We start from the raw sequence: 15,298 nt of genomic DNA, 5'->3' as shown, positions 1-15,298 counted from the left end.
CCAAAGTAAATAAGGACACAAATTGTTCTTGGACAGCACAAAAAGACGCCCTCAGGCTGCACCTGTTTCGTAACCAGTAGCAACAGATGATTGGGTCAAAGGTGCCACCAGCAGGGCCAGCCCATTCACCAGTGTGAAATGAGAGAATCATAAGAATGAGGCAGTCTTCATCATCTGAACTGTAACACTTATTCTTCTGGTCATGATGCTGACGACTCATTCCTCCATCCACCATCACAGCAGTCTCTTTGGTGTCTTCTATAATAATACAAGGGTTCACCAAGCTGGCTGCAGTTGGCTGCGCTGATTTTGTAGGCAGCAGGGGACACATGCATCATAGCATGTTGCATTCTGGGTCAGTCTGAGACAGGTATACATCTCTACTCCACAGCTGCAACTCTTTGTGACTGTATTTCACGAGTATAGAATATTATAATTAATTATATCTGTGTCTTATTTCTGAGTATGCAATGGGACATTTTCAATATCATAAATCATTTTTATTAAAATTACTTGCTTACTAATTACAAATCTCAAAAATTATAACACAAGCTCTCAGCTTAGATGTGGTCATGAAATGTCTGCTGGCTCCAATTATGATCAATACATTGTGATGCTGATATTTTTCTAAGTCTGAGGTGCCACTTTCCGGTCTGGGTGTCATCAGATAATCTGTAATTCATTTTTAATTTAACCTCCTAAGACCCGAACTCTATTCTTTGCTATTTAGGCTGATTGGGACCTGAGAAAAATGATGTCCACATATGAGGACATTAGTTTTAAATTTCGATTACTGAGTGGCAGTATAATATCCTCATATGTGGTCACCAGGCCCTTGTTGAGAAAAAGTTAGTATTGTGGTCTAGAGAACCCAAAATGTGAGGTCCACATATGTGGACGCCAGGTCCTAGGAGGTTAAAAATGAAAACAAAAACATAAATCTGTTATTTGTTTTAAAACCAAAACGTTTTTGGTGTCCAATCAAAACTGGTCAGTTTTTGGTATTTGGCAAATCCTATTATCATTATTTAGTTTGAAACCAAAAACCAAATTGATTGATATGGTTTTATTTGATTTATCAAATAAACCAAAACGAAATCACATGGTCTATTTGTTTTTTGTTCGAGAAAATTTTATTTAAAAAAATGTTTGTTTGGAATTCGATTTTCTGGCTTTTTTTCGAAACGAAAAATGAACAGACCACCTGATTTTCTTTTTTTTTCATTTTTGGGTTAAATTTAAAAATCTAACGAAACCATGTGAATTTGTTCTTTGGTTTCAAACTAAATAATGATAAAAGGAAGTGTCTAGAATTGTCTAGTGTCTGTACAGTTGTATCAAAAATACTGAATACTGAACGAGTCTGTGACTGACACCAATTGAAACATTTAACTAACTACATGAAGATTCATTTTTGTTGTTTGCAGTCATGAATGTTGTTGTTGTTGTTTACTATCAGTGTGTTCACCCAGCTGAAAAAGTTGGTGGTTTCATTCTGTTATAATATTCTCCACGGCTCTTACAGCTGGTGAGCATGTAGTGAGTGCTAAGCTAGTTTTAACTAGTTTTGACTTGTTTTTACAGACAGACAGGCATAATCCCCCCAACCCCCTCAGCCCCCGCCTCCCTCCTCCTTCCTGCCATCCATTTCCCCCCTCCAGCTCCTCTGCTCTGGGCTGCCGGGTAGTTAAAGCACAGAGCACAGATTAACACACATGGCTCATCTCGTCAGGAGCGCTGCCCTAGGTTAAGCTCTTTCCCCTTCCTGAGTCTGCTGTCACTCCACTGCATGCAACACAATGACAAGGAGGGGGTGGGGTGGTGGGGGTGGTGGGGCTTAGGCTACCTCACCAGTGACACCATTTTGGGAGAATCCATCACTAAATGACAGTAATAATCACCTTGAAATTACACTACACATGTTTTAACCTTCATTAATGTAAAGACGTCACTGTTAAAACTGTTCTACATGTTCATACTGGGATCTGCCCAGTAAATCCATCCTGTTCACATTAGTCACCAGTACTGACTTCTAGCGTCTGACATGCTTTCGCGATAACAGCTGAGGTATAAATCCTGACTGCGTCAGAGCCTCCTCACTGAGGATTTACAGGCGGAAGATGTTCATGTGCAACAGTCATGCTCATTTAAATATGCAGATCCACCACCACCTTTGTCAACTTACTGTTACAGGTTCATTTTGTCTGAAGTGGATTTACAGGGGAGGCAAGGCCTGTGATGCTGACAGCTGGCACTGACCTGGTTTCTACCCAGACTGGTTGTGGCACGATTAGAAAGCTAAACACTGATACTCCAGCGTCTGCCATCACTGAGGCCAGTATTTGAGCACTAATTTACTCTGGTTTTGGAAGCACTTTGCACTTCATCAGAAAACTGGATTCATTATTGAAGGTCTGGCAGCCTGCAGGGTCCAGTTTCACCAACTGGTCCTTTACTAAGCCTAGTTCTAACTTCTAAATGAGTCTTTGTAAAGACCAGTCTTTAGAATAGACTTTACATCGGTTGCACCAACCAAGCTTCAGCCTCATCTTAACCACGCCCTGTCTTAGCGATGCACGATCATGTGGCCACGTGTGTTTGGCTATTGCCAGAGACAGTTGAAAAAGGAGACAGTGCATCTACAGTAATTTTCTGTATCTGTGTCAGGTGGGTTTCTCCACCTCCTGCCCCTTTTGGAGACCAGCAGCAGGTCTGAGTCTGTTCACTCCAATGGGAGAAGATTATGATTCTTTAGCCTCATAATCACTGAAATAAATATTGGATAAATTTTTCACGAGCCACAAATCTTCAGGACATTCTGACATTAAAATGACATTTTTCAGACAGATCAGGAGAAAATGAACTTTATTGGAGACCTGTCAGATCTCTCTGTTGGTTCTGGCTTCACTGCTGCAGAAGTTTAGAGCAACCTAAAGGTGAAAACATGTATTCAAAGTTCAAACTGAAATAAAACTTGTATTTTTTTTTTAACACTACTATTGTTATTATTTTTGAAGTGTTTTTGGAGGGAAAACAGAGAGTATGAGACTGATATGATCTTGTGCTGGGTTGAACAGCAGTAAAATCAGCTGTAAATTCAAAGTGTATCTAGTGTTGTATTGTGTTGTTGTTATGTTTTCACGAACAATCAATCACGACCACGCCCACCCAGGAAACAGGAAGTGTATACCATTTCTTAACATTGGCGCTGCTTGTAATGCATCATCGTTTGTGATAGACTCTCTTTGCTATTGCCTATGAGTGTGATGATATGTTGTTAACAATCTCTGCTGTCTGTATAATTTCTGATTTTGTGTACATTTCTGACTAAGTTGTGAGTTTGTTTGTTTGTTGGAATGTTTATTGTTTATTTACTCAGTCTAATTTTCTCTTTCTTTGCCTCTGTCGTATTTACAGTTATCATGAGGTGAGGATATAAAGGCAAAGGGTTAATGGAATAAAGTCCTAGAACAGGTGTATGTATGTCTTGGTTAGTGATCTGTCAGTATCAGCACCATGGATAGAGTCTGTCTCTGTCTCTGCCCCCTTCAGCCCATGATGCTGTCCGTGGTGCTGAAACACAGATCACCACACAAAGCTCATACAGTATATGTTCAGATATTCAGCTTAAATCTGAAGAGAATTTTAGGTCTAAAATGACAGACTGTGGACTTGTGAACGTCAATCATGTCTGTCAATGTTTTAAAGGAGCTGTTTGTGTGAAAACAAAGTGCAATTAACAGCTGCAACATGGGTGACAAGGCTGCATTGTGTCTGGTGACAGCTCATCTTCAACAAGTTCACATACATCTCTCCTACAGAATCAAACCTCTCAGTCAGTTCCTCATCATTCCACATTTCCAGTGTATTGCTTTTGTCCAGAATAAGTCTCTCCTAAAAGCTGCCCGTTGTAAAATTTATGGCCCCATGACAATCGGACCAAAGAGAAAAAACAGCCTTGTTTCCTGTTAGTCCTGGTCTGTTTTGTATTCACACTGACTGATTACAAATTAGGCTCTTAGTCATATGGACTGACATGTACATCATTCATTAGACAGTGATGTTTTCCTGCACTTTAACTGTGTCATGGGGGGAAATCAAGTTCAGGTGACTGACATGATGCTCTAACCCTCACTGATGTGTTCATCTTCTCTGGTGTCAGAATGAACTCAAAAAAAAAAAGCTGATTATGAGCTTGTTATGTTTGGTCAAGATGCAGCTGGACCTCAGATGTCATGATGATAACGGACAGGTAGAAACAGAACGGCATCTTGTAACATAATGTTGTGAAAGAATAGTTCCTAAGTGTGTTTCCATCCATCTATTTTTTTATGCATTCTCAGTTTGCACATAAAGAAACTGAGTAGAAACAACAGATATTCAACACAAAGCTGGAAAACCACAGAAAAGCTTTTAGGCCTGTCTGAGGTTGATGATTGATGTATCAGTGAAAACAGACTTAATGAATAAATGATGACGTGCATGAAGGGTGTGACTTAAAGCTATTTGTAAGTTTTGCAGCTCTGCTGCTGAACATAGTTTCTTGCTGGGAGCAGGTGGTGGTGATTGTCTCCTGACAGGAGCTGCAGCCATCATTAAGTTTACAAGATAAGAGGTTATAATACGTCCTCTGAGCAGCTACGTCTTGAGGACAGACTAGACACTACAGTGAGTCGCTATCAGAAAGTGAGGAGACGGACCGGGGCTGGTTGTTAGCATGCTAACTTCAGTAAATGATAAAGATGAGATAGAGTTAGCATTGGTGTTTGTTTCTATGTAGACATAGACATCTGCTTACTTTGCTTCCTCATCTCTGGCTACGAGAAGGCGCATGTGATTGGTTGCAGAGGCTGCTCTCAGGATATCCACAGCTCTGTGAAACAAACACAAAAACACATTCACATTGTTGTTGGAGCATCACCTCACTCAATCATAGGCTTCAAACAAAACTGAGATAAGTTTGATTTTACAAGATTTTCACCTTTCACTTGTGACTCCTACTAGACTGTCCCCGTTCACCTCCAGGATCTGGTCCCCTGGCAACAGGTTTCCTATCAGAGGTCAAATAAAGGTCACATCATCAGCTCCACAGTGTACAGGAAGAACTGGTAAAAAAAATAATGGGAAACCATTTCCATTTTCTGTCACTGTGGTGCTTAAAGCTATGCACTGGAGACAAAGTCATCAGGTATCATCAGGTGTAGAAAGACACAGTGACATCAGGAAACACCAGCATCCTCTGGAACCATTTTATTGTAGTTTGTATGTAAATTGTTAACTGGTTTACACTTCTACAGTATTGAAAGTCTATGATGTACATATTATCTGTGTGAAAAGTATATCACCAGGCTCTTCTCCACAAACATCACTCCATAGTGTTTGCTCTCTTATGTACGGCCATGACTTCTGACAGCTCTCATATGTTTGTATAGGGACAACTACACAACATTAACCAATTAAGACAAAGCTAATTTCCAATGCCTTTAAAAAACGTAAAACTCAAGCATAAAATACATACAGGAAAGTACTGAACACAATATCAATCAACAATATATACACACAATTTATAAACGCTAATATAAAACAACGAGCACCAGATCACCATGAAATTAATAATAGTGTATCACTGTATAATAGATATATACTGTATATAGTAGATATATTGAAATACCCTAAATCAAGGAACAGTATAACATCAATTTCTACTGTCATAATATGTAGAAACTACATATTGTCTGCCTCCTCCACTCCCTGTTTATCCAGAGTCATATCAAAGATGAACCTTTTGTGTGAAATGTCATAATTGCTGTGAAGTCTTGGGTAATGGCTAAAAAGTGTTTTGTGATCACACTGACTAAATCTAGTCAGTTTGTCCTTGAGTGAATGTTTGTGCCAAATTTGGAAAAGTTCCATCAAGGTGTTACTGAGACACTGTGTCCATGACACTGGGACAGACGGACAAACAACCTGAAAACAATACGCCTCTGGCTCTGACTGTCGCTGTCGTGGAGGAATAAAAACACAATTTTACTGTGGAAATATAAAATTTTGGTAAAATTAAAGGGAAAATACCACAATCTTATAATTATCCTAAAATTTACAGTATAATTCTATCTAAATGATGGATTACAGTTACAGCAGCTAATGTAAGGTCAGGGCAGAAACTCTTGTTAGAATGTTTGCTGAGCATTGATGCATTGGTTAGAATGGATTAATCGACTTTTGATGTTGGATTAAACTGTGGATTTAACCAGTAACCAGTGGTAACCAGTGGTAACCAATGGTAACCGGTGGGTCACTCTTGAAATCAGCTTGATTTAGAATCTCTAGTGTGTGTAAGGAGTTTCAAGTCTCAAACTTCTCAGTGGAGAGCCTCTTTTTTCTTTTCCTCCTTTGATCATCTGCTCTTTTTTCTTCGCTGGTGCATGGCTTTGGCCACGAGTGGGAATGGAGGGTTAATATGAGGAGGGCAGAGAGCTGGAGATAGATCCAGAGAGAGGATGACAGGGAAGATACAGCAGTACAGAAAACTGGAAATAAGGTTATGAAAGCTGCAACTGATTTTAAAATTGTGTATAAAATCAAGGATCAGGTTGCAGCAGGGTAACAGTAAACCCTTTGAAAGTAGCTGAATCACTTCAATCAGTTGGTGAAGGACTGGATGCACAAATTTCCACAAGTGGATAAATCCTGGTGGTATGCAACTAGGAAAAGTCAAGAGTATATGAAAAGTTTAGGAATTTAGAGTGAAAGATCATGGTTAAAGTTGTCTCTTATGGCGTTTGTGGTGACATGTCAGAGAGGGAATTAAAGGAAAAATAAAAGATAAGCCAGGAGTGTCCAAAGTATTTTGAATGGGGGCCAGATTTCATAATGTGAAACTAAGTGGGGACCATGTGCTGTGAAAAGCCACTGCTGCGAGGACAGGTAGCATGTTTCGCTCCCTGCAGGACAGTCGCTGGTATGACTTGTGCTTAGTCTCGTAATGTCCCTTCACATCGAACTCTTTCATAACAGCGACGGTCTCTTGGCAAATGAGACAAACTCAACAGTTTTGAATTTCAGTGAAAAAGTTTTCAACTTTCCACCGCCCCTGAAAGCAGCGGCCCTCGTCGTCGACTTTACGCTTCTTTGCTGAGGCCATGACTGCTACCTAGCAGCAAATCACTGTTGCCTGTTTACAGTCTGTTTGTGAAAACATTGGCTCCAGGTGAATGGGGAAAAATGCAATGTGAACTTGATTCATTAATCAATACTGTGTGGCAGGCCACCTATTGTATATTTTGAGAGTTCTTTGACCTTTGACCACCAAATTCGAGTTTGAGTCCAGGCGAACATTTGTTCTGTCAAAGCGTTTCTGGGATATCATGTCTATGAGGATGGGACGTACGGACAAGCTGAAAACAATATCTCACTCCACAGTCTGCAGCTGCTGACAGACTGCAGACTGTGGAGCAGGGGTCATCAAGTAGATCATTTCTCTCGTGCTCACCAGTTGGAAAAACTACTGAGCTAATAACACTTAACAGTGTGGTACACAAAATAGTGCATTGTTACTATGGACACAAGTCAGTAATGAGGAACTACTTGTAGTTACTCAGTAGGCAGGATTACTTTACTGTAGAGTGCACAAATCAGTGCTGTGTGTTGCTCAGCGGAGGGTTCAGAGTTAATGAGGAACGACTCATGAAGAAATTTGTGATATTTATGAACTGATTATTACCTCATGATTCATTAATACGGTATCTCCCAGTCTTCAGTAACTCGTCATTATCTCCCTCACAGTGCTGTGTCATAGTCATTAGAGGAACTATACTTATTAACAACTCATCAACTAAGTGTTACTGAGCAAAATCTGAATTTCACAGGATTAAATCTGAACTCACGTTAATTGTGAGAAACGAACATGTACGCACAACTGAAGCAGGGAGTTCCATCAACAGAGACTCTGACCTCTGTTTCAGTCACTGTCCGTAAAATCAGCTGTGATGATCTGCTGAGGAGCAGGAGAACACCAGCTCTTCTCCACACTGAGCTGAATCACTAATAACATTTAATGGACCCGCGAGGAACATACAGGAACAAAATGCAGTTGTTCTATTGTAACACACCCACCATAGTGTAGCGGACATTCCTGGCCTGGCATCAGTCACAAGCCATTAGAGAAGTTCATTATAAGGACATGCAGAGTTATGGACCCAAAACTGACACACATCAAACTATCAGATTGATAGGAAACAGAGACAAAGGACCCCTCTTCCACAAACAGAGCATGCTGTTAGCACGACACAGAACCAGGTCAAAGGTCAAAGGGTCAGCTCCAGAGGATCAACCAATGGACACCAGGCAACTGGAGAATATAGGAAAAATCTCAAGTTTGTAACAATAAGATTCTGTCTAATGATATTTGATTTTTTGTTATATAAGACAAGTAACAACAAAAGGACTGATTAACACTAAGGTGTGAATCCTGGCCTCTCTGTACCATGCATGAATACACACACACACACACACACACACACACACACCAACCTCCCTTCCTCTGTCCCTCTCTAGATAAGAGTCATAAACTACAACCCACATTCCAATCCTGGGTAGTGACCAGCAGAACTCTCTTCACAGACACAGATCTGAGGAAGATTGTAAAATTAAATATCTAGCTGTTCTGTAACTCATGAGATGTTTCTATGCAATAGTTTAATCCCAAACTTCTATCCCATAGAATGTTTGAAATGTAACATGTAGATTTTAAGACAATGTCCTTCATGTGACCATACTGTCAGCATCCTTCACACAAGGTAACACACTACATGACATCCAGAATGTCCATATTATTATTATTACAGTCGAAGAACTGCTGTGTAATCCACATTTATAGACTATTAGCTTTTAGCTTTAGTTTGATCAATTAACCACTTGTATCATGATTAATTCCAGGGTTGAAGGATGTGATATGAAATCCACACTTGTATTACTCCTGTCTGTCATTATTAGTGCCATTAGGTTTATATGTTGTTTCATTTAATGTTTTATGATCATTGTGGAAGACGGATGTGCAAGTTTATAAGGAAACTATAGAATTAAACTATTCAAAAGTTCAGTGGAAAATTACTCTCTTCTCCAAGTGGAAACACAGGAGAAGACGGGTTTTGCACTTTATCATTTTGTCCTCGTCCATTCTTTCTTTGCCACGTGCTTCAAGAAACATTCTTTTTGTCTATACGCACGATCTTTTAATTTTATAAGCCAAGTCAAGACCAAGTCAAGAAAGTGCCTCAGAGTTTATTTCGCATCAACCCGCAAGAGATGCTGGCAGATAACACATCTGCAAGACCGCCTGCAGAGAAGCCGACCAGAAATCAACTCCATCTCATCTCCAGGGTTACCAAGGCAACCACAGCCACCTGGGTTCCAGCCGAGGGTCTTCAGCTACAGCGCAACTCGCAGTAGGCCGGTCTTAACACTCTGCTCATGACTGGGTTGATGTTGAAATATAGCAATATTTAATCATCAAATCTCATCATAGTTGTAGCATCATTAGCTGTATAGCCATAGTGTATAGCCATAACATATTCTCTCCCACCATTGCCAACTCATCACACTGCTCATTTCATTATTATTTTCATCTTTATGATTATTACACCTTGCATTTACTCTGTAGATAGTAGTTTAGTTAATAAACTCCTTTATTTACACCCAGTTGTTGTCCTGTCGTATTCTTTTGACGTAGAGACTGGAGATCCATTGAATCGAGAAGTCATGGCTTCCGATATGAGATTGATCAATTTATCAATGAAGTCATTCATTCATTCATTGGTGCCCCCTTTTCAACGAGAGCAAATTCTAAATTATGGTGTTAACGCTACATTAGCATTTAATTTGTTTCATTGTTTTAGTTATTTTTGTGCTTTTATTGTTTTCTGCCGCTGTCAGATTAATAGAAACTACTGTCTGCAGCTGGATTTTGGAACTCCATGGTTTACTCACTCACATGTCTGTGTGTTTCTTTTTTTTTACCATCCCTCCAATTTCTCCAATCAGGAGCAAGTTAGAAATCATCTGATTCAGTCTTTATTCCTCAGGTGAGGAAGTAGCTCCCTGTGACAGACACAGACTGTTTTAGAGGGAACAAGTTTTTTTTTTACTTCATTTATTTTTGTATCAGCGCTGTCTGCTCTGTAGTTAAACCTTTCAAACTTAAATCATGTTTATGGAGTCTATAAAGATATTTTTCATGCTAGTTCTCAGTGCTCATTTTTTTAGCTGTTAGCTGTAAGGTAAGCTAGTTCATGGCTACAAGAGTCTGGGTTAGTTGAAACAACAATACACACACAGTTTTTGGTGAGTAAAAGGATAAAGTTTGATGCTGAACTCAAAGAGTTAATTCTAACATACAGCACCTTTAAGTGTTGATCTTTCAATATCAGTTTTTGTCATAGTCCTACTACTGTCACATTTCAGCCCGGAGTATGTTACAACTAACCCTAATGTAACACTTCATTTCTTGTGTTTGAGACAAAACCAGACATTGAATGTCTGTGTTGCAGAGATAACACCCACACCATTTAACAGCAGACACATGGATCTAGTTAGTATCACAGTGTGAACACACTGGCTTAAAAGACACAGATGGAAATGTCAAAAATGTGACAACCATCTTTGGCCTGCCCTATTGTAGGTCCATAGTGAAACCACAAGCTCATTGTGAATCCGAGCTTTGATTGTTATAATCATTAACATTACAAGTATCATTTATATGTTCACAATATACACTGAGTTTTCAGTTGTAAGGTTGAGTTTTTATTGACACTGTGAGGTGTCACAGAGAGGTGGATGTTCTCTGTGCTGCTGCTGCTGGTGTTTCTGTTATTTAGCTTCCCCTCATTGATTTGAATGAGGTAGAAAAAATAATAGGCCTGGTTCAGACCTGGTATTAACATGCATCTTCAGTGATCTGATAACAAGTACATCCAATCACACCTGCTTTAAAATATGTCTCCAGTGACCACTTTTGATTGGATCTCACATCCCTGCTTTATATACAAATAAGCAGGTATGTGTTTTTAGCCAATCCACAGACAGGCCCATCGTCAATCTGCTTGTGTGTGTGTGTGAGTGAGAGAGAGAGGGAGAGAGAGAGGGAGAGGGGCATGGAGGGGTTGAGCGAATTGTTGCGCTGCACACAGGTCTTATAATGAAATCAGGTTTTATCCATTTGAAATAGCTAAATATTTTCCATTCATTATAAACTGTTTTGGGACTAATCAGACTGAGACACAAGACGTCAGTGGAGTATGCGGTTCTTCAATGTGGCCCAGGACAGATTCATTCAGGATCTGAAGTTATCAGAGAAACACGCTGAGGGAATGTTAGACAGCTCAGCTCCCAGCTGCTGGAGACGTCCTGTCCTGTGTCACTGAAGAGCATCTGTGAATATCAGATTTTTAAAGTCAAACTGCTTTATTCTGGGTTTCTACTGGTTTTAATCCCCTGGTGTGTTTGTTATGGAGAGGAGGACACCTCTGTGGATAATTCAGCTGCTGGTAAAAATCTGCTGAACGTCTGGTTCATAAGTTATCAGAGAAACAATCAAAACAAAGGTTAGCATCAATCTCAGCTCCAACTCTTCCCTGAATCTATGTCCTCCGTACAGCGTCGCTCAAACACTGACTTTAAATGACAAACTGCTTTATTCACTGTTTTTAATGGTTAGAATCACCGGGTCTGTTTGATTTCCTGAACCACTGACACTGAAAGAAACCAAACCAGGAGAATTTTATGTTAATGGTGGTGAAGACAACAACTCCCATGATCCCACGCTATTTCACGTTATGAGAGAGTGTTCAAGTGATGTTGGGGAAGATTAATAGCTGAATATTGCAGCTGTTTTACGTGCAGTCATTGGGAATTTATCCCAGTCAGTGAGTGGTGATGAGTTTTCAGTCTGCAGCAGATATTTTGCTCTACTGTTCATACTGCAATAGATTCACTGTGATGAGTCAGGAGCAGGTGAACACAGGAAAGAGACGGCAAAGCTCTTTGATCTTCATATAGGAAGCTAAACCAGACAGTGATATAATGGAAGATCAAGGGACTTTGAAGTCAAGAATCTGTGGTGCTCTGTATGGAGGACTGGAACTACGAAAATCAAAAGTAAATAAATGACTCAATTAATAAATTAATATGCCATTAAATGTGCCAAAAATAATGTTAAAATAAATATATGCATTAATTAAGTAATAAAATATGACATAAAGTGATGTTTCAGTTTTAATTTGCCTCTGTATTTATTTATCTTTGTATTATTTCCCCTATATTTATTTCTTTACTTATTTATTATGTATGTATTTATCCACTTATTCACACTCACACTCATTCCACTTCCGTATATTTTGATTATTGTTTTGCTCGATTTCAGGGTATCACAGTAATTGCAACACATTACGTCATCGGTGGGTGCCAAGGTGTGCCGTGTTTGGTTCTTGTGACGTTGTGATGCGAGCTCCGGTTGCTTCTGAAAAGACACAGTTGCCAAACAGAGATGGAGTCCTGTCTATTTAAGGGTGCAACATATCCATCATCTACGGCGCAGAGAAAGTAGGCCACGACAACGCTGTGTGTTTTGTAGTCATGATTTCATGGTCACATGAGAGAAGCCCCAGAAAGCAGCGGCCGGCGCTCTGACACTATCCACTGTGTTTATCATTAACTTCTCTTCTGCTTGTTATTGTTTCATTTAAATCATCCTCAAGATTAGGGATGGGAAATGATAAGATTTTTATTGATACCAATGCCATTATCGATTCTGCTTATCGATGCGATTCTTTATCGATTCCCTTATCGCTTCCTGTGGATTTTCTGTGTGGAAAAAAGTAGGCCTGTACAGGTTTAGTCAACACGAGACAAATTTTATTATGAGTCTCTGAACACTGAACAATATAGATAACTGCTCTGTAGTTGTTGGTGCTGTCTGCCTTGTATTAACTGACAAAAAAAGAAGAAAAAAAACCCAAAACATCACTTCACGTTCACTTAAAAGAGCCGGATTGTTCGCAACAGACACATCACTAATGCGGCCCTTCACTGCTCTGCTGAAACTGGGGAGTACTCGTTGACTTTAAATTGACTGAAATTACTTCTATAGCAAAAGGAAAATTTCTCCAAGAGGAAAATTTCTCCAATATTCAGTGGGACAAAGTATGGCTTCTACCTTACAAATATGTTATTCCAAATAAACTAAAAGAAGTTCAATACAAAATTATACATAATATTTATCCCACTAACAAATATGTTGCAAGATGTTTTAATATTGATAAAAAATGTGAGTTTTGTAAGAGGGAAGACGAGACAAATAATCTATTCTTTGAATGTCAGGACACGTCAGGATTCTGGAGGAAAATGGAAGATTATTTTGACACTCAAACCAACTATTCTATAAGATTAGATGCCAAAGCTATATTATTATTATATTATGTTAATAAAATAAAGAAGGTGCAGTGGGTTGTTAACTTTCACATTCATGCGGCCAAGTTGTCAAGGTCTCGCCCATCGTTTGAGCCCTTCAGGATGGAATTTAAGAAATACTTTGAGTGTATCCAAATTATAATGATAAGAAATGTGCTGATACAGAAAGCGCTTTACAAGAGTTCTACAAAGAAATTTCATTACTATGTGTCGTCCTTAAAATGTTTGTGTTTTTTGTTTGTTTTATTTACTTTTTGTTTTTTTTTTATGTTTGCAAGTTGTATTGTTGTGATGCCTGTTTGTCTTTGTTCATTATAAGTTCATTTTGTAACTATAAACTATTCAATAAAGAAAAAAAAATGGAAGTTGAAGGCATCAATAAGGGAATCGTTAAGCATAAAGGCAAATGATGTCGATGAATCGAACAGGTTGGAACCGGTTCTCAACTGGAACCGGTTCTCGATACCCATCCCTACTCAAGACGTTCTCATCCAAAAAACACATGGAAGGATATTCAAAGCTTCATATTTTCCTCTTCTTCTGTGTTTTATTTGAAGTGTTGATCCATAAGAAGATATATTTGTGGTTTTAAGAACCAAAAACCAAAACGGGTAAAATGAAAGAGAAGCAGCAGCTGAAATCTTGTTGGATTACATTTCTGTAAACAACAGAAGGAGGGAAGAGAAACTGATACAAACAGCTGCTATCCTGGTATATTACTGCTGACGGATTACATGAAAAGAGTTATTCATTAAAACTTTGCATTACTGAAGATTTCTGCTGAGATCATCCTGTCACTTTTCACATAATTTTACCTCTCTGTTTCCCACAGTTCCCTCCTGCTTATTTTTCCTGACTTTTAATGCAGTCCAGTCTAATACGACTCAAGCAGCCAATAATACTTACCTGAGTAGGCTGTTATATCTGTTTAAGGAAATACTCTCATCAGTTTACCAAGTGATTTTTTATACGTCATTTAAATCTTTTTGCTGAGCTGATGACATCAGGTTGTGTAGGATATATATGTAAATATATGTAGTTGTACCTTCCTGTTCACAGTCTCTATGCTGAGACAAGGACACAGCTCTGTCTGTGTCAGTGTCCAGGTCTCTATAGACCCTCACCTGCTTCACCACCTAGCCTGAATTTGAATTAATTAATAATCGTCATCATCATCATCATCTTCACTGTAACAACAGTGAGAACGATCACAGGAATCAAAGATACTTTGGTAGGGGCAGCTTCATAAAAATAATTTAAATAATTAATTTCTATTTTTCTAAATGAGAATAATAGTACAATAACAATACACATCTTAAATGATCCAAACTCACTCCCTCCACCAGAATATTGCAACAGAAGATCAAGATTTCAACAATCTTTTTTTTATTGTTCAACAGCAGCAGCAGCATAGTGATTTGTCTGTAGTTTTACTGTCAGACATTTCACTTTCAGTGGGTCAGACGGGTTTCTTCATCTGGGGAGGATGGTTAAGTTAATAACTCCTGGGACACAGTGCTCTGAGGTGACGATGGACACCTCTCTTTTCTTCACTACCTGCCTCTGTGTTTTCACTCTGACCAAATTCATTTTCTTCTTTGGATAGTAAAACAGTAAAATTTGAATTTGAAGTAATAAAAATAATCCTGGGACACTGTGAGAAGAGAATGTAGAATCAGAGGACACAGCACTTACCATCACTTGAAGCAAGGCCTCCTGGTAAAATGCGTTTGACGTAGACTCCAAACTCCTCTCCAGTTAGCTCCTTCACTCCTCCGATCACTTTGATTCCTGTTGGGAAGAGAAAAATCACTTTCTGAACAGGTTGAAAACA

General features: G+C 39.0%; 1 protein-coding gene across 6 annotated transcripts in view; it reads right to left on the bottom strand.

Annotated features, from left to right (window-relative positions):
* The window catches only part of si:dkeyp-72e1.9 (syntaxin-binding protein 4), a 108,971-nt gene that overhangs the window by 44,799 nt on the left and 48,874 nt on the right, over positions 1–15,298 (bottom strand). For all 6 annotated transcript variants that reach the window (XM_056401690.1, XM_056401689.1, XM_056401688.1 and 3 more), the window contains 3 exons: positions 15,160–15,255; positions 4,982–5,051; positions 4,799–4,873 (listed from right to left, as the gene is read on the bottom strand). In XM_056401690.1, the coding sequence (XP_056257665.1) occupies positions 4,799–4,873; positions 4,982–5,051; positions 15,160–15,255 (241 nt within the window). The remainder of the gene's footprint in view (positions 1–4,798; positions 4,874–4,981; positions 5,052–15,159; positions 15,256–15,298) is intronic.

The sequence above is a fragment of the Seriola aureovittata genome, chromosome 17, assembly GCF_021018895.1.
Source record: "Seriola aureovittata isolate HTS-2021-v1 ecotype China chromosome 17, ASM2101889v1, whole genome shotgun sequence".
Lineage (NCBI taxonomy): Eukaryota > Metazoa > Chordata > Actinopteri > Carangiformes > Carangidae > Seriola > Seriola aureovittata.
The sequence above is the reverse complement of the archived record's forward strand: the minus strand, read 5'-3'. Positions and strand labels throughout refer to the sequence as shown.